The sequence below is a fragment of the Fistularia commersonii genome, chromosome 18 (genome assembly GCF_037954325.1).
Source record: "Fistularia commersonii isolate RoL2024-O1a breed Wild chromosome 18, RoL_Fcom_v1.0, whole genome shotgun sequence".
NCBI classification, from domain to species: domain Eukaryota; kingdom Metazoa; phylum Chordata; class Actinopteri; order Syngnathiformes; family Fistulariidae; genus Fistularia; species Fistularia commersonii.
The window spans coordinates 1,934,226-1,952,598 of NC_141301.1; the positions used below are offsets into that span (position 1 = coordinate 1,934,226).

Sequence of the window (18,373 nt, forward strand, 5' to 3'; positions counted from 1 at the left end):
AGAAACTAAGTCCAGATGCCGGAACAAGATCTGACAATTACCCGGAGGACTGAGAATCTTCTTAGACGACAAAACCGGGACGGTTATCAAAAGATCACGTTCCGCGTCGGGCGGTAAGACGGCGCCGGAGATCCTCGCCGCCGTGCCGTTCCCCGCTGACTTCACCCCTTTCTCTGCTCGCGAACGCCGGCGCCGACTCTGTGATTCTCAATACCGGTGACCTCTCCGAATGCCGCCGGGCCACAGTGGACGCACGCCGGGCTGAGATCCGACTCCTGAGTGACAACCAGCTGCTTAGCAGGGACGCAGCGGCGCATCGGATATCTGCTTTGAACCGCTTTTCACTGAGATTAGCATGAAGCGTCGTCCGGGCCTGGCGGGCATTTCATTAGCCGCCGCTTTCTACCTTCTCCCACTCCTTCCATTTAACATTTATGTCTTTTCCTTGCATTTTTCTGCGGCGCCCACACTTGAGAGGCAGGACGGGGGCGGGGATCGCTCAGGCACCTGACATGATGCCTCGCACATCTGGATGACAACCACATTTGTTAATTAGCAATTATCGCTGCATATTGAAGTAGGGTGGAAATACATGCGCATATTCTCACGGCGCCAATGCGCGCGCTGCCATGGAGATGGCGACGGCGACCCTTGATTCTGATTGGTTCGCCATCTGAGCTTCCGGTAGCCTGGTTTTTCGGGGCGACGCGCTTGAAGGTGACCGTAAGGCGTCTCCATGGATACCGGTAACTGCGACAACATGAAGGGCGCTGGACTGATGGGACCATCGGCATCAGCGAAATGGGAGGAGCGGGTGCCATCTTTACCCCCCTCGACCGCATCAACTCAGCATCTGCACCGTCTGTAATTGCGTTGATCCGGGCGGCAGCAATTAGCCGGACAATATGGCGGCAGCTGCGACCGCAGTCTCCCATTTCGACAAGGGTGTCGCTTTAAACGTCCGCATCTCGGCTTCAGTTTCCCCCCCTGAAAACCTCCGGAACCCCAGAGACGGCCGTGGGTAAAGGTGTCAGATTGAGGCGTCTGTATCTCACTCCTGTGAAAAAACGGCGGCGTGGAAAGCGGCGCCTTCGCTTATAGACCTCTGAGAAACGTTAGGAATTCAAAGGAATCATCCCGACACCGTTTATAATCCTTTTATCCCAGTTTCTTCTTTTTGATGCATTCCTGCGCCGCGCGATGCCTATTTCAGAGTCATCCAGATTGACGACGTATTTGAATTAGATTTTGTTCTCGGGGGCCAAAGCTGTCAGTATCTGTTGACTCATTTCACGTTAACATCGGAGTAACATCGTCGCTTTTGTTCTTCTTGATTTTCCCCATCGCAGACTTGGCCGGAGCCGTGGCGGCGCGGCCCGTGTCCTACGCCGCCGTCCTGAGAATGAAAGCCGACAGCTCCTCGCCGCTGCACGGCTCGCGCAGCGGCAGGCCGCGGCAGCACTACGGCGGCGCGCCGGCGACCCCCGACTGGCCGGGATTCTTGAGCCGCCCGGAGTCGGCCTCCAGCCTCCTCGGCTCCCAGGAGGACTACAGGAGCGAAGGTATGAACACTAGCGCCGCTAAGAAGTTGCGCTTTAACTTCATCCGCGTCGGACGTCGGTAAATTATTGCGCCTTGCAAGGGCTCGCTTCCTTTCTGCGGCGCTTTCCTGTTAATTATCTCTGGCTTTCGGTCTCCCCTCTGACCCCGTGGACCTCAGTGTTTAGCCAAAAGCCACGGGAGGTCAGTTACGAAGGTTCTCACCCGGCCGTTCCTGCCCCCGGGTGCGCGTCGAACCCGTATGCCCATACCTTGTGTGGGCTTTAGTGCCAGCTTAGCTCTGGTCTTCAAATGAAGCTTGCCCATCCATCATGGCTGCTGCCAGCGCAGCGCGTGGGGGGGGAGCGGTGCGCTGAGTCCCCGCGTTCCCCGTCAGGGTCGACGCCGTCCAGGTGATGGATATCTTTGCCCGCCGGCGGAGACGGCGTCAGTCATCTGCATTCCTGTGGATCATTCTAGAGGGTAAAACCCGCCGCTGGCGACGAGAATAGAAAACAAAATACATTGAAAGCATATCTGTAAATAAGTCATTACCTCATCAGGGATTAGTACTCTTAGATCACCGCTTATAATTCTACATTTTACAAGTATTTACGTCGTCTTGGAGCCCTAATCTTGTTCGATATGCACTTTTTTGATAGGATTTCATATTTCTGCTACCGCTGCCGCTAATACTACGACTACAACCGAGACTGCCTGCGAGTAGAAATGCTTTTTGATTCAGTGACCTTGGCGACAAGGGAGGATGCAGCTCCGTTAGCATTTTTCATCGAGCATCAGCACAGCACAGCTTGAAGTATTCTCGTGTGCTTTGTCAAGCAGAGTCAGCATCAGACGAGTGATACCTGGAGATTTCCGGAGAGCGTCTATCTGACGTGGGAACGAGCCGGGGAATTGTTGTACGTCTCTTCATTGGTCCAATGGCGAGCCCCGCCTCTCGTCCAATGACAGTCGGGATCGGCCGGAGTCGGATTAAATGTGTCGATAATGATCACCAAACAGTTCCTTCTCCTCGTCCTCGTGATCATGGGATCTCCCGTTCCGGACGTAAACCCGTTGGCTCGCGGCGCGTAAAAATGACAAGTGAATTAAATTCGGGCTTCACCCGTCAACAAGTGGGTGAAGCAGCCGGTGAAGCAGATTTTGAAAACTAAATGAATAAAAAAATAAACACTCAACATCGTCCAAAGTCCCACCGGCTGTGTTTCCACAACCGTGCCCTGCGCTGACAGCAGCCATTACTCCGAAGCCTCGCTGTCCGGGAAAGAGAGGGAGGCGTGATGCGTCGGGAGGGTTCATTTGAACAATCGAATCCTGCTCTAGTGCTGAAAGAAAGCTATTTTCAATTAAGAGCATTTTAGATTTTGTAAGAAAAACTCACGTGTTACGTGTTATAAGACACTTTGAAAACAGAATCTCGTTAAAAAAAAAAAAAACCTTGAAGCCTCGCAGCCGAGCGCAGAATCCACCTGCCCCGCTGCGAGCGTCCGGCTCTTTCTTTTTATTCTATTTTTTTTTTTATTTATTTCCAAGCAAAAAGATCAAGGAGGCGATGAGGGAGGGAAGGCCGGGGCGCTCGCGGCGAGCACGACGACGGGACCCGTCAAGCAGAAAACCCCCGGACCAGTGAGCGCGTCATCGTGTCGGCGCGGATCAAATGTAAGCTAGGATTTAAAACAAACCAAAAACCAAAACAATGAAGCAAACAGCGACGGTAATAAAATTGTTATAAGCCGCGTGTTTCTCCGTAAGACGGAGGCACGTCGCGAAGCGGCGTCTTCTTGTTCGTCTTTTTCGCGAATCGGGAAATCACACGGCGGCGCGGAGATGCACGGGGCCGCCACGAGTCCTGCGGGTTACGGGGCGTAGATGGGAAATAGGAAAATAAAAGAGAGAGATAAACATCAGCTGGGGGACGGTGAGTCAGTCTGACACCCGTCCTGCCATAAATCACCCCCCCACTTACCCTCCCTAAATTATTTTGTGATTGATGCTTCACGACAGCGCTGGGAAATTAATAGATTTCAGAACATGTTTCTTTTTTAAAAAAAAAAAAAAAAAAAGCTTGGGAAAAGAGGCGGTGATTTATGAATCCGGGCCTGTGTGTGTGTGTGTGTGTGTGTGTGTGTGTGTGTGACGTTTCCATACTAACAACTTATAACCGGCGAGCGTTGGATTCGCGCGCGGCGGCAGCCTGTTTAATTACCTGCTTGACTCGTCAGGCTCTGTCAGATGAAGGGATGGAAAAAAAAAAAACTGGCCAATCTGAACATACACATGCATGCAAGCGTGCGCACACACACACACACACACACACACACACACACACTGCCCCGAGTCATAATAAATTGCCTCTTCTTCGCGACGTTCACTTTATCCCGTCACTCCTCGGCTGAAATCATAAGGAACACATTAAACCCAGTAGGGAAATAAATATAAATATGATTTTTTTTTTTTTTTTTTTCGGATCTGGTATCAATTATTTCGATCACTTTGATGGAAACTCAAACCGTATATTTTTAATTTATGAATGAAATAACGGTCAGATGATGGGCTGTAAATGGCTCGGGCTTGAAGTCGTCATCCGAGGAGCTTGACCGTAGGTTTTGCTAATGACGTTGCCATGGTGACGGGACCGCAAAGTGCGCTTTGCTTTTCCCGTTCGCCGGGTTTTTTTTCCATCTTCTCCTTCCTGGGTTCGCTCTCTGCTCGCTGTCTTCAGCCAGCGGGCGGTCAGCGGCTTCACCCAAGAACTTGTCCTTCGCTGCGAATGACTGTATGATTGACGGTTGACCCGTCCGGGTTAAGCTCCGCCTCCGCCGATCGCTTACCTTGTGATCGATCACCAGCCTCCTCTTTGCTCGGGGTCACGTTCGATCACAGGACCGGCGTGTACAAGATCGACGACCGTTCGATCACGCGCGTTCCATCGCCTTCGCCTCGGTGCGCGTAAGTGTGTGTGTAGGTGTGTGTACATCGTATTTTAAGACAGTATTTTGGATCAGAGTGTTTTTGAGACGGCGCCGATACGCCAGTGTTTTCCTTCCGTCTTAACCTGACAATCCTGTGTCCTCCTACTCTTCCGGTGAAAAGCGAAACCGAAGGTTTCACCGGTTGTTAAAATGACATGGAGGAACCCCCAAACACCTCGATCACATTTTTATAATTCAATGCACGCTGCCTTTACTACTCTATTACATGTTTACTACATGGGTAATAAATGTGTTACAGGCATGGTGTCAAACTGAGTTTTCTAGCATTTCCATGCAGCTTGAGTTAGGCAGCCCTCCGACGGAGCTTGGAGGTTCGATTCTTGGCTCCTCTTATCCGATATGTTGAAAAGTCCTTTTGCGAAACAACGAACCCCGCAAAGTTGCTCCGGATTGTTCCGTTTGCGCCTTTTGTGGCGTCATCGGTGTATGATTTTGCGCGTGAATGCCGACTGAGACGGTTAAAAAACAAGGAAGGATCCCCAAGGACGAGCTCTTAGAAGGAGGTGGAAAAGACAAAACGGTATGGCTCTTTGGCGAACGCCGCCGGGTCTCGGGAAACGGCGTTTGCGCTCCGATCCCATCGCGCTAATCATCCTCTTTACCGCGGAGATCAGCGGGAGACGGCGCGCCACCCGGCTGGGATGATTACAATCTCCGTCGTGTATCTCTGTTTGTCTTCTCGCAGAAAATGAAGAGTTCGGGCCTGTTTTCATCCAGGAACCAGACGACGCCATCTTCCCCTTGGATTCCGGCGATAGCAAAGTGCTGCTGCGCTGCGAGGCCCGGGGGAACCCGCCGCCCACATACAGGTGCGACGCGCGATCCGTCGCTCTTGATTGCACCCCCGCGTTCCAGCCTCATTAGGATGTCATTCATCGCACATCGAGTCGGGGGGGGGGAGGCGTAAACAAATAAACCCGCCGCTCGTCTTTCTGCCCGCCAGCTGGTTCGTCAACGGGACCGAAGTGGACCCGAAGGCCGATTACCGCTACGGCTTCATCGACGGAAACTTCGTCATCGCCAACGCCAGCCAGACGGCGGACTACGGGAAGTACCAGTGCAGAGCGGAGAACGCCGTCGGGACCGTTCTGAGTCGGGAAGCTCACCTGCAGTTTGCATGTGAGTATTAGATTCTTACATTTATTTTGCCGGGTCACGAGGCGCCGAGACACAAGCACACACACATGCGCGCCGCCGCCTACGTGGCTTACCGCCGACTGTGCTTTGATGCATCCCACGTGCGGATATTAAATGAGTCGTCACCCCGGTCGGTGGCGGCGCGTGGGAGACGAGGGGCGCCACGCCTTCAGGGACAGAACACTGTTGATTTTGTCAACGGTTGCCTCGGGAACAACAACCGTAGTGTGCCTTGTTTGCCCTGGGGGCGTTTCATGCTGCCAGGAGGTACCATGTCTACCCCCTGTGTGCTTAGCAGTTGGTACGAGAGTCACCAGGGAAATACTTCTCAGCAGTCGGAACAAAGGTACGAGTTTGGGGACTTGCCTGAGTTGGAATCTGAACAGGGCTTATTGTAAGGCTAATGTGTAGACTGCGTAAAATACAAGAAGTCCGTTAGTTCGCCATGGCTGAGGCGCAGGTAGAAGTCGCCAAGAGGCTGGTTTGGGTTGTGGACCTCTCCAGGCAGGTTGTAGGGTGCAGATGGATCTGGTGTGTGTGGATCTGTCTTGATCTCAGAGCCCCTTCTTCTCTTTGGCGATGCTCATTCCAGTTTGAAGAAAATGGCTTCTTTGACTCTTTGTGGAAATCTCCTTGTCTTGGCAACTGGACTTGAGTTTCTTCACTTGTAGACATTTGACCCCCCATCAGAGAGGCTTCCTGAATTCGAATGACCCATGGGGAGTTCCGAAATTTATCTGCCAAGCACCAAGGGTGCTCCTCCAAACAACCAGGAAAGACCCACCACCAGAACCAGCCCCCCTGTAACGTCCGCATGAGCTTCAGTTCACGTGACCCAACAGGTTTCGCTCTTTTGTTTAGCTTTTCCTTTTCACGTTCCAGTCCAGGTAACCCCACAAAGTTGCTCTTTTGTTCCAACGAATGACACCCCATTTGCATAACAACCCACCTATGCCTAGTGTCCGCAGATCAACTCTCCATTTCCACGACAAGCCACCATAACCTAGACCCGCCTAGAACCCTGGCAGTCATATTGGGAAACTCCCCACAGGTCACTAGAACCGAAGAAGCCTCTCAAACATCTTCAAGTGAAGAAACTCAACCCAGTTGCCAAGACAAGAAGGATTCGACAAGAAGTCACTACACCTGGATGACCGAGAACCTCCACAGACGTGCTTCTTTGACTCCTCTCTCAAAATTTGTCTTCCTTGGCCAGAATGCTTACGATAGTCGCTTTTTGACAGAAAAGTTCTACCAATTGTCCGATTCCGGTTCATTCCATGCACCAGAAGAACTTTTGTTTCGAGTTGCCTCGGGCCATAAAGGACCACGGTAGGGACCGGCGTGACGCAAGTGTCTGCGACGTGTCTCCACCAAGAAGTAGAAGAAGACGACACGGACGACCCGGAGTTGGAAGCTGCCACTGCGTTCATGTTCTACATGATGGGAATAATAATCACGGACCATCAGATGAGTTGAAGCGTTTTATCTTCTCCCTGAGCTGCTTCGCCACGTGAAGAAGCCCGTTAGCCGTTAGCTGGACTTATTCCGGCCAGAATGTTGATGAAGCTCTGCGAAACCCCTCTGAGGCTCTGCAAGGCAGAAGAGCTTGAACCTCTTCTTCGCTCCATTTCTTCCCAAGAGTACCTCATCATGGACGTGGCTAAAGAGTTCCACCAATCGCCAAGCACTTACGTCACATGACTCGCAATGGAATCGTAAAAAAGCCCTGAGACTCGGAGCTAAAACAGTTCTGGGACCTGAGGTCCTTGCCTCCTATGCTGTCTGAATACCGACGTCCTGAAGACCTTCTAGGACCTGCAAGTTGTTCCGAAGGTGCCAAAGGGGCGATTGTTGGATTTCAAAGAGTAGGGATTGATTTGAATAAACCCTCCCGGTATGACCGCCGTGTTCAAGCGGAGGAACATCTTCTCGCAGGAAGCGTTGTGAAGTCTCTTGGCGGAAAGTGATGAACCCTGGAATTGACGGACGGCACCTTCACCGGATGGGAAACACTGAAACTCACAGGCGCACTCTCATCATACTCCCACGATATAAAGAAAATATATTCAGTATATGTAAACATCCGCCTCGAACGGAGCGCCGGTCCGCTTCCAGTGTAGGCGCCGGTTTTAAACCGAAGCGTGGAGTTGAGACGGCGGCGTCTTATTTTTAGCCAAGCGCGCGCCATTGGGTCGACAAAGCATTATTCATCGCATGCATAGAGCCAGGATTTGATATATTTTTTATTTTCTCACTTTTTTTCTGGAAAGGAGTCCTAGCCTTCCACCGTCTGTGGGCAGTTATGTAATTTTTTTATTTTTTTTTTTGCACTTTTGTTAATAAGGTGATAATAAATGCTAACTGAAGGTTTCTCCTCAGAATAGATGCTAATTAAATAAGATTGTGCGGCAAAGAAAAGGTCAAAAACAAGTCATGCATGTGTTATAAATAAATAAAAATGAATAAAAATAGTATAATTACGATGGATTCAGAGGTAAAATTTCACAAAGCCGCCCGATCACCACCTCCTCCACCCGAGGCCGCCATACCGCCCGACGCCCGTAACGCTAATCATTCGGATGCGGTGTTCCGTAGCGGCGTTGCGTTGTAGCTTCGAAAGTTCACGCCCGAATACCGAATCCCTCGCCGCGCTCCTTCTAGCTTAGCATCGCCAAGACTCGTGTTCATCATCGAGCCGTCACTTCCTGTCGCGCTAGCAGGAACAAACATTCTCCTTCGGATTCTCTGCTAATCTGGGATTAGCATCCGCGTAGCATCAACGCTAAAAAATTTCAAGAGTGGTGTTTTAATGCTACTCACGCGCCGGTTGCGCCGCGGCCGCAGGCTGTTCGGGGGCGGGGTCGCGCTCGTCTCACGGCCCCGCGAGCCTCAGGGGAGTTGCGGGGGATCTCAGATTACGATCTCTTCAGCGAAGGTGGGTTCTGCTCCCCCTTCCGTTTGATTTGAACCCGGCTGTCGCTTTGAAGGAGCCTCTGATCTCATTCTCATTCCCAGAAGACTCCGCCTCTCCGCCGCGCGCCAGGCTCCGCGCGCTAACCGAGCTAGCGCGCCGCTCCGCATCCGGGGGTCCCGGGACGCCGTCGGTGGATCCCGAGGCGGACGCTCCGCGCCGAGCGCTTGCCTCACGTTTCATCACCGCGTCTCCGGGTTTTAAAAAATTCATCCGGACATATGTTGACTTGATGACGGTTTGATGGTCGCGCTCTTCATGCATTATTAAAAACCAGACCATTAATATTGATCGGCGCTCGCAGCCGGCGGATGGATACGATAGGTCGCCCGCGTCCCCTTTTTGATCTGGGTGCCTGACGCTCCCACGCGTTGTGTTTACGTCACCGAAAGACCCCCAGCACTCACCTGCCGTCCCATTTATAATAACCCGGGAATATAAATTGCGTGCTTTCTAAAATTCCGGCGTCTCCAAGATTGCAGGCCGTGTGGACGTGGGAGTGTGTAGTTAGCGGCGGCGGCGGCGGCTAAATTGGCGCCGAAGCGTAGGACTTCAAACTGTCTGTTAGTTTCAGAAAGCAACTTTTCCAGTTTTCAACTAAACAGTCTCTAAATATTCATATTTTTTATGTATTTGCTTATTCATTGATGCCTTTTTGCTTTTTTTAATTTATTGACTTGTTTTAATTTATAATGTTATGTGACTGTAATTATGTTTTATTTTAACTGATTTATTTATGTATTATATTTTATTTATCTATTTATTTTTCTCCCTGGAGGAAAAGCTTAAATGCTTACATGAGGACTTTGTTTCATATTTATCTTATTTCATTTTATTCATTGATTTATTTAAATTGTCTTTTTAACCTAATCATACTGGGTGTTTGCTTATTTATTTACCTTTTTTATTGCTGGGCATTTTATTCTGTTTCTTTATGCTTGTAACTAAGTTTCAGGAGATTAAATGTTTACATGATGTACTTTATACATTTATCTTATTTTGTTTTCTATATTATGTTTTTTATTTTCATTTATTTATTGACTTGTTTCTTTAATTCATTCATGCATTTATCATATCTCTGGAGGACAAGCTTATACAAGATATACTTTATGTCCAATGAGTTATTTACTTGTTCATTTCACTTCAGATATTGATTGATTTACTTAAATTGTTCATATTGATCATATTTATACTCATGGGCTGTTTGCTTATTTATTTACCGATCTATTATTGATCTATTTAATTCTTAATGATTTGAACTGTATACTGTGTGTGGGGCAAGCTTAAATGTGTACATAATCTAGTTGTATACGTTTATTTTATTTACACTTTAATTATTCATATTGATCATATTTATACTCATGGGCTGTTTGTTTATTTATTTACCTATTTATAATTGCTCTGTTATATTCTTTATGCTTTTAACTTAATTGTTTGTTGATAGCTTAAAATGTAGTTGTATACGTTTATTTTATTTACACGTTAATTATTTATACTCATATTATTATTTATACACATATTATTATTTACACACATATTTATACTCATGGGCTGTTTGTTTATTTATTTACCTATTTATAATTGATCTGTTATATTCTTTATGCTTTTAACTTAATTGTTTGTTGATAGCTTAAATGTAGTTGTATACATTTATTTTATTTACACTTTAATTATTTATACTCATATTATTATTTATACACATATTATTATTTATACACATATTTACAGTATACTCATGGGCTATTTGTTTATTTATTTACCGATTTATTATTGATCTATGATATTGTTTATGCTTTTAACTTAAGTGTTCGTTGCTAGCTTAAATCTAGATTTATACGTTTATTTTATTTTTATTTTTCTATTTTATTTATCTATTTTGAGGGGGTGACGCATTTGCAGGCATGATACAATTTAACTGTAAAATGTTATATTTTAAGACCGTCTCCCGGAGCCCTGATGCTAATGGAGGGCGCGTGCAGGTTTTCCCGGACGCCGCCGGCGGGGAATCATCACCCGGCGGTCAAAGTTGGCGGTAAACAGCGGGTGGCTCGGTAATGGAAGCAAAGTGGCGGCGACAGGGAAACCCGCGGCTCAATTTTCCAGCCTCCGGCGGGGCGTCGGACGCAATTTGACCAACCGCCGACGACCCCGGGCTGCAGGGTGAAGCTAAACCCGCGTATGCTAACGACAATAACAACACGGCTGACATCCTCATCGGTTGCTGCTGCGTGTCGTCACGCGTCACGCCGTTGCGTTTCGGACGTTCTTTAACCGCCTCGGAGGCGCTTTCGGGCTTCCGGAGGCTTCCGGATGAAACATGGGAATTTAATTCACTCCGCGTTTTCCTCCTCCTCCTGCTTCTTGTCATTTTCCTGCCAGCTTTTTCCTTGCGATGTGTGTTTTTGCTGTTCATCGGCATTGAAATGCACCTCCATCAATACTTCATGGAGGTTTTGCACGGAGGCACGTGCTCACACGCCTGACTTTAAGTGCCTTAAATCCATCTCCGTCTTTTTTTTTTATTTTTTTAATCCCCCTCCCAAACCTCGGTGAAACCTTGAACCAGCCGATTTTTAATTTGATTTACCTCGATTACTTCAAAAAATCACCGCACGCGGCGTGTCGACGCGACTGGATAGCGGAAACCTTCGGAGAGCACGGGCTCTTTAATTGGACTTAAAAATATGAATCTGAGGTTATCACACAGTTTTCACGTAGTTATGTCTCACTTTAGATGTTTGGCCGCTTCATTTTTTTCTTTTTTTTGGTAGTTTCTTCAATAATCTCGTCCTTTTTCTGTCACGTCGTGCTGTTAACTCCTGTGATTTTATCTTGGGTTGTGGCAGAAGAAAACCCAAATTGCGGGATTGAGAATTAAAAAAATTTGGGATCAAAGCGGCGCGATTTACCAATGAATGCATGAATTTGCGTGAGGGTGAACGGCTGTTTGCCCTGTGATTGGTCCAAAAAAGGAACCCCGCTTTTCGTCCAATGACAGCAGTGCAGGATCGGAGCTACAGATACAGAATAAAATGAGATTAGATGTACTTTATTGATCCCAGGATTGGGAAATTATTCGGCAGCGGCAGCCTAACAAACTGAGAACAGACAGATGCCCTAAAATAAAGTAAAATTAAAATCAAATAAAAGAGAATAAAATAAAATAAAGAATAAAATAAAATAAGATAAAATAAAATAAAGTTAAAATTAGATAAAGTAAAATAAAATGAGATAAAATAAAAACAAAATAAGATAAAGCAAAATAAAATAAGATAAAATAAAAATAAAATAAGTTCAAATTTAAATAAAATAAGATAAAGTAAAATAATATAAGATAAAATAGATATAAATTAAGATAAAATAAAATTAGATGAAATAAAATAAATATATATAAAATAAGATAAAATGAAATAATGATAAAATAAGATTAAGTAAAATAAAATAAGATAAAATGAAAATAAAACATGATAAAGTAAAATAAAATAAAAATAAAATAAATATAAAATAAAATAAAATCTTTTGGCATGAAAGGGTAGAGGGTATTATCTAAAAGCAGGTTGGAATGGGTGGAGAAAGGTGTCATGGGTGCTTTGAGATCGAAGACTATCAGCCAGAATGAAAGGCGGTGAAGATGGCGAGACCAGAGATGCTGTGAGATCTACAATCAGTGACAACGATGAAAAGACAGCAGGCAGAGCTGGAGGTTGCAGAGATGAAGATGTTGAGGTTCTCTTTGGGAGGGACCAGGATGGAGAGGATCAGGAATGAGTCCATCAGAGGGACGGCACATGGTAGATGTTCTGGAGAGGTCAGAGATGGTTGGGTCCTGAACAGAGGAGGGATAGAGAATATATTGGTAGAATTGAAGGTCTAGAGGAAAACCAAAGAGAAGATTTATGGAAGCGGTGAGAGACGATATGAAGCTAGTTGGTGTGAGAGAGGAGGATCCAGAGAACAGGGTGAGATGGAGAAGGTGGAAAGGTTGGAAAAATGGTGACGGTAACAGGAGGTGGTCCATGATGGAGGAGGGTTTCTTCAGTGTTCACTGAATGGATGCCGTTTCAGGCAGAGGAATCTCATCTCCGGGTTTATTTATTTTGACCCTAAAATGACCTATCGAACGTCCGGTTGTCGCCGACTGACCTTCTCGCTATGTTCTCTTCCAGACGTGGGCGCGTTCAGCGGCAAGACCAGAGGCGGCGTTTCCGTGCGCGAAGGCCAGGGTGTGGTGCTAATGTGCACGCCGCCGCCTCACTCTCCAGGTAGGACTCGCCCGAAACAGAGGCGCTCTTGTGCCAAAAGACACTTGGACTCTTCCAATCGGGGGCGACTGGGTGATTGACGGGTGTGTGCGGAGACTCCGCCCCCTGCCGTCTCCCTCGGCGAATCACGACGCAGGTGTTAGCTTCCCTAGCGCAGGGTGTTAGCGCAGAGGTTATATTTACAGGAAAAGCAAAGAAGAACTCACCGGCTGCTAAGGATACTAGCCGCAAACCGCAGTAGGACTCTGTCAACATGACTAACTTGTCCAAGGATACCGCAGGAAATTAGCATAAAACCGGTTAGCTTAAACCGATTAAACCAGCTGTAACTCGGCCGTTGTCGGCGAATCGGTCTTGAAATGCAAAAGCGTCACTAGAAGTGCGTTCAAGGCGCCTAGCACGCGGAAGAATACGGAATACTGCATTTGCGGTCGGGTTCGCCGTGATAAAAATGGCCGACCTGTGAGTTTTAGCGCCTCCACGCATCTGCGGCTCGGTCAACTACAGTCTTGTAGTACTAGATAGTACTCCAGAGTACTTCTACTTCGGAGAACTCCGACCGGCAAGACTACCGATGCTCGCCATGGGAGTTCCTGGTCGCTCCAAGCAGTCCAGCGTCATCATCGGTCAATTCAATCGCTCGGCAGCGCCGCCGTTTACGCTCGATGAAGTGCTCGGGTCGGCTATCGCGCCGAGACAGGAAGCGTCGGCATAAATCACAGCGACTGCCGGCCTGACAGTTGTACTTCGGTGTTTCCGTTGTTTCCTCCGGTCCGCTGTGCACGGAGGTCGTTTTCAAAATGTCGCCGTCAGCGTACAGAAATTCGAGAATGAAGGAGAGCGTCGCGGGGAAGAGTTTTCCTCCACGTCGATGCCAATTGGCCTATCCTCGGGCGGGGGGCGGTTCGGAGACGCGTTTCAGCCAAATTCTCCGCGTGACGACTCAAATACATTAAGAACGCCGCCCGAACTGCGCGGGTCTCATGAGGCGGGAGATAATTTGGAATCACTGAGATGTGAAAAGTTTATTGTTTTCCATTTCACGGCTTTAAGCACTCTTGATCAATCGGCGCGCGCATTTTTTGGTAAATAGCGTTTCGCTTCTTTTGCGCCGAAGCTCCTCGTCCCCTTCGACGTATCGCGACTTTGACGTCTTTCATTATTGTTTTATCAGCGTTCTTTTCTTAACCTGGCGTCTGCGCCGCCGAGACGCCGCGACCTCCCGAGGGGTCCGTGCGGCGCCTCGCGTGGTCGCTCCGCCGCCATCTGCGCGTGGATGCGTGAACGTGATCCGGTTTTAACCGCTTTCAAATCGCGTGACACGGGCGAAAAAGCTAAAGGGGGAGGAGGGAGGAATCCCACCCTTAACGCCGTTTGACGTTTCACTTCGAATCGGCGCCTCCGCTCGCCGTCCAGACGCCGCGAGGAGAAAATCCATTCCCCGCCACGGTCCGACGGGCGGCGGCGGCGACCCCCGAGGGCGCCGCCTCTAATTACCTGTTCGTAATCGAGAGGCTGCGAGCAAACACATTACGGCGTTTTCCACCGTCACGAATGGCACGGGATGATTCGAACACCTGCTCCCGCCTGACCGGAGACCCGACAGGAAGTCGCGATGGATTCGAATAAAAGGATTTATTGCAACTGATCTGCGGGGGATTAGATGAGATTATGACGGGGTTACTTGTAGAAGATGTTCGTACTGTGCTTGCGCTGTTTATATATTCTAGTTTTGTTGTGTTACGTGTTTAAGGCCTTCAAACACACACACACCTTCCGGCTTCGTCGCAGCAAAATCCCTTAAAGACCCTTAAATCCGTTTGTCTAGTGACGGTGGAAAGGCTTCTATTCCGCGAAAAAAAAAGAAGTTATTCTCTTGTGTTAGCTGAAAGGACGTGTAGCTGAGCTAGCGTTTAGCACGGGCACCGCCATGTTCGGCAGGTGTGTGACGAACAGCCAATCAGAAGAATGAAAAAAATTGTAGCTAGCTTGCATTAGCGCGTGGGTTTTAGCCTGGGCTAGCTTTGGTTTTAGCTTGAAACCCACAACCGGCTAGCTTCATATCCCGGTAGTGATCTTGTCTACGCCGCTCATCCTGCACCCGAGGTCGCAATGGGGCAGCCAATCCCAGCTCAGACTGGGGTGAGGGGCGGGGCTTAACCTGGACCAATCAGTCACTGTGTCCACAGACAGACATCCAATCGTTTGAAAACAAGGAGCATCCAGGAAGAAGAACATGTGGAACTCCTGCAGAGGAACCCAGGCGGAGAACATCATTCTTTCAGACGCTGCTCCGCCTCCAACATTAAAACCCGTGTTTCGGAGAAACCGCAGTTGTTTTGATCCTCCGTCGTCCTCTGAGGCCGTTTCCTGTCTCCGCCGCCGCCGCCGCCGTGATCAGCCGGCCGTGGTTCGTCTCCTCGCCGCACGCAGCGATGACGGATGGCCCGGCGGCCGGGGCGACGGCGGCGAGATTAATTTGTTGCCACGTTTGACAGACGTCTTTTCTAATCCGGTGATGGATGTGGTCATAAGCTGGTCCGGCTTGGTCCTATCATCTCACAGGAACATCTTAAATCACAACTTCATTTTTTTTTTTTTTTTTTTTTCTCAGAATCACTGAATCTATTCTTACACCCGGATCCTGTAGTTTCAGTCATTCATTTCCTTTTCTTGCTTTTGTTTTTCCTTCCAGATCAGCAGAAGAATGAGCAGAAATATGATGATTGTTGTTGTTCTTCTTTCCCTTCAAGCTGTTCCCCATAGGGGTCGCCGCAGCCAATCACACGCCTCCGTCTAACCCTCTCTTTTTACAACAACTTACTTCCTGTCCGTCCGTAAATCTCCCTGGAGGCAGCTAGCTCCCAAAACTAGCCGTTCGCCCTTCACTCTTGTTTACCATCTAAATTTACGAAGACGTCGCCGCCCCCGTGGTTCTCTCCGGTGGCTTCGACCAATCGGGTTCGATTGACAATTTGATTGACAGCTGATCAACCGTAAGCGTGTCGACGGCATATATACATATATACATATATTTAAACAAACATACATGCATACATACATGAAATCTTACATACATATAAACATACATACGAAAGGTCATAAAAACATACATACATACATACATACATTAAATCCTACAACACACTTATATACATAAAAAAAATCATAAAAACACATACATACATACATACATACATACACATGTACATACATACATACACACATACATACATACAAAAATAAAAAAACATGCACACATATATACATATATATACACATACATACATACATACATACACATATACATACATATATACAATAATACACTCATATATACATACATGAAATCTTACATACACATAAACATACATACAAAAGTTTGTAAAAACATGCATACATACATACACATATACGTAAGTACATACATACAAAAATAAAAAAACACACACACATATATACATATATACACATACATACATACATACATACATACATACAGATCAGCAGAAGAATGAGCCGCAGCCAATCACACGCCTCCGTCTAACCCTCTCTTTTTACAACAACTAACTTCCTGTCCGTCCGTAAATCTCCCTGGAGGCAGCTAGCTCCCAAAACTAGCCGTTCGTCCTTCACTCTTGTTTACCATCTAAATTTACGAAGACGTCGCCGCCCCCGTGGTTCTCTCCGGTGGCTTCGACCAATCGGGTTCGATTGACAATTTGATTGACAGCTGATCAACCGTAAGCGTGTCGACGGCCTCGCCTTTTAGCGCTTAAATGAGCTCGCCTCGCTCACGCCGCGGCGCCCAAAGTGTTTAAATATTCCTCCCGACTTAAAATAGCCGACGGACCGGCAGAGACGTCAGTCACCGCACGGTTGACGTCGCCATGGAGACGGTAATTGCTCGGGAACAACGGCGAGGAGCTCACCTCTCACGAGCTCCGCTCGCCCGTCGAATACGCAGGGAAATGAATAATTTATTTGTGATGTCAAATATGTGTGAAGTGTAGTAACTTAGAATTCCTCGCTCCTCCGGCGCCGAGGAGGAAACAGGGAGGAGGTCGATTCCGCGCCGATCGTCAACTTTGCTTTTCGTTTGCGCGACAGTTGTCGTTTTAGCACCTTTTTTCGCCGGTGATTCGTTCAATCGTCTGTTGGGTCCGTCAATGAAAAACAAACAAAAACCAACGTGCTTCCTCCCGCAGAGGTCGTCTACAGCTGGGTTTTTAACGAGTTCCCTTCCTTCGTGGCCGAGGACAGCCGGCGTTTCATCTCCCAGGACACGGGGAACCTCTACATCTCCAAGGTGCAGTCATCCGACGTCGGCAGCTACATCTGTCTGGTGAAGAACCCGGTGACCAACGCCCGGGTCCTGAGCCCCCCGACGCCCCTGACGCTCAAAACAGACGGTAATATTCAAATCCCCGTCGGTTTCCGAGGGAACACGATGTAGTTCTGACCTTTCCGGATCCCAGTTGACGTTTTCGGTGTCACCGCTTTCCATTTTTTTTTTTAACAGTCGGATGGCGAGACTTTTTTTTTTTTGCTTTTTGATTTTTTTCCCCCAGCATGCTCGGTCGGATCCGGTGACAACCGGTTAGGAAAAGTGGGCGTGGCTTGTCACAGAAAGTGGGCGTGGCCAGTCGGTACATCAACCCGACCGGACTTTCAGTTGCTGTCGCGTTTTAATTTTTTCAGCCGAATCCGGCAGCGGTTGCAGATCGACAACTTGCCTGGCAACACGTGTCACCAACAGCCAATGAAAAAGAGTCGGCAGGACACAGGAAGTAGCGTCAGTGGCTGGAATATCAAAACAACAATGGCGAAGGCAGCCTGGACAAAAGGACTGTATTTTTCGCACTACAAGGCATACTTGCAATCCTTAAATTTTACGCCTTATGTATGAATTCTTGTTGCGCTTATTGACCTACGATCTATTTTATGCGGTACACTGCGCTCAAACATTGGACAAAAGTGGGTCCTCGGTTGACTATGGGTTGCAACAACAGGCAATGTTAGCTAACTAATTATGTAGTGCTGGAATACAATGTTTTTCCAACCTCACACTCACTTCAGGTGTCCTCTATTTGCCGGCAACCCCCCAAAAATGGGCACGTAAAGAACCAAACAAGAGTTTCTAAGGGAACAAAACCAAAGGTCCACAGTTGGAGGCCAAAATTGAACGGTGCGTTACTGACCAAGTGATTGTAAAAAAGTTTTGTTTCGCTTTATATACCATATGTTTTCTCATGCGCCTTATGTATGAAAATGATATTGCGCCTCATAACGCAGTGCACATTGTGGCCCTGAAAATACAATCGTAGAGGTCAGAGCAGAAAGCGGCGCTGAAAACAGCAACAGCCACCCTCTAAACTCTGGTAGACATGGCCGCCGTCTTTCATTGGTACGACCAATCACGGAGAGTGTGATCCTTTATCAGGGGT

General features: G+C 47.7%; 1 protein-coding gene across 1 annotated transcript in view; it reads left to right on the forward strand.

Moving 5' to 3' along the window:
* cntn5 (contactin 5) overlaps positions 1-18,373 on the forward strand; it is a 119,742-nt gene that overhangs the window by 50,280 nt on the left and 51,089 nt on the right. The window contains exons 3-7 of the mRNA XM_086164245.1: positions 1,350-1,562; positions 5,239-5,362; positions 5,497-5,672; positions 12,831-12,926; positions 17,135-17,338. Of these exons, the coding sequence (XP_086020371.1) occupies positions 1,350-1,562; positions 5,239-5,362; positions 5,497-5,672; positions 12,831-12,926; positions 17,135-17,338 (813 nt within the window). The remainder of the gene's footprint in view (positions 1-1,349; positions 1,563-5,238; positions 5,363-5,496; positions 5,673-12,830; positions 12,927-17,134; positions 17,339-18,373) is intronic.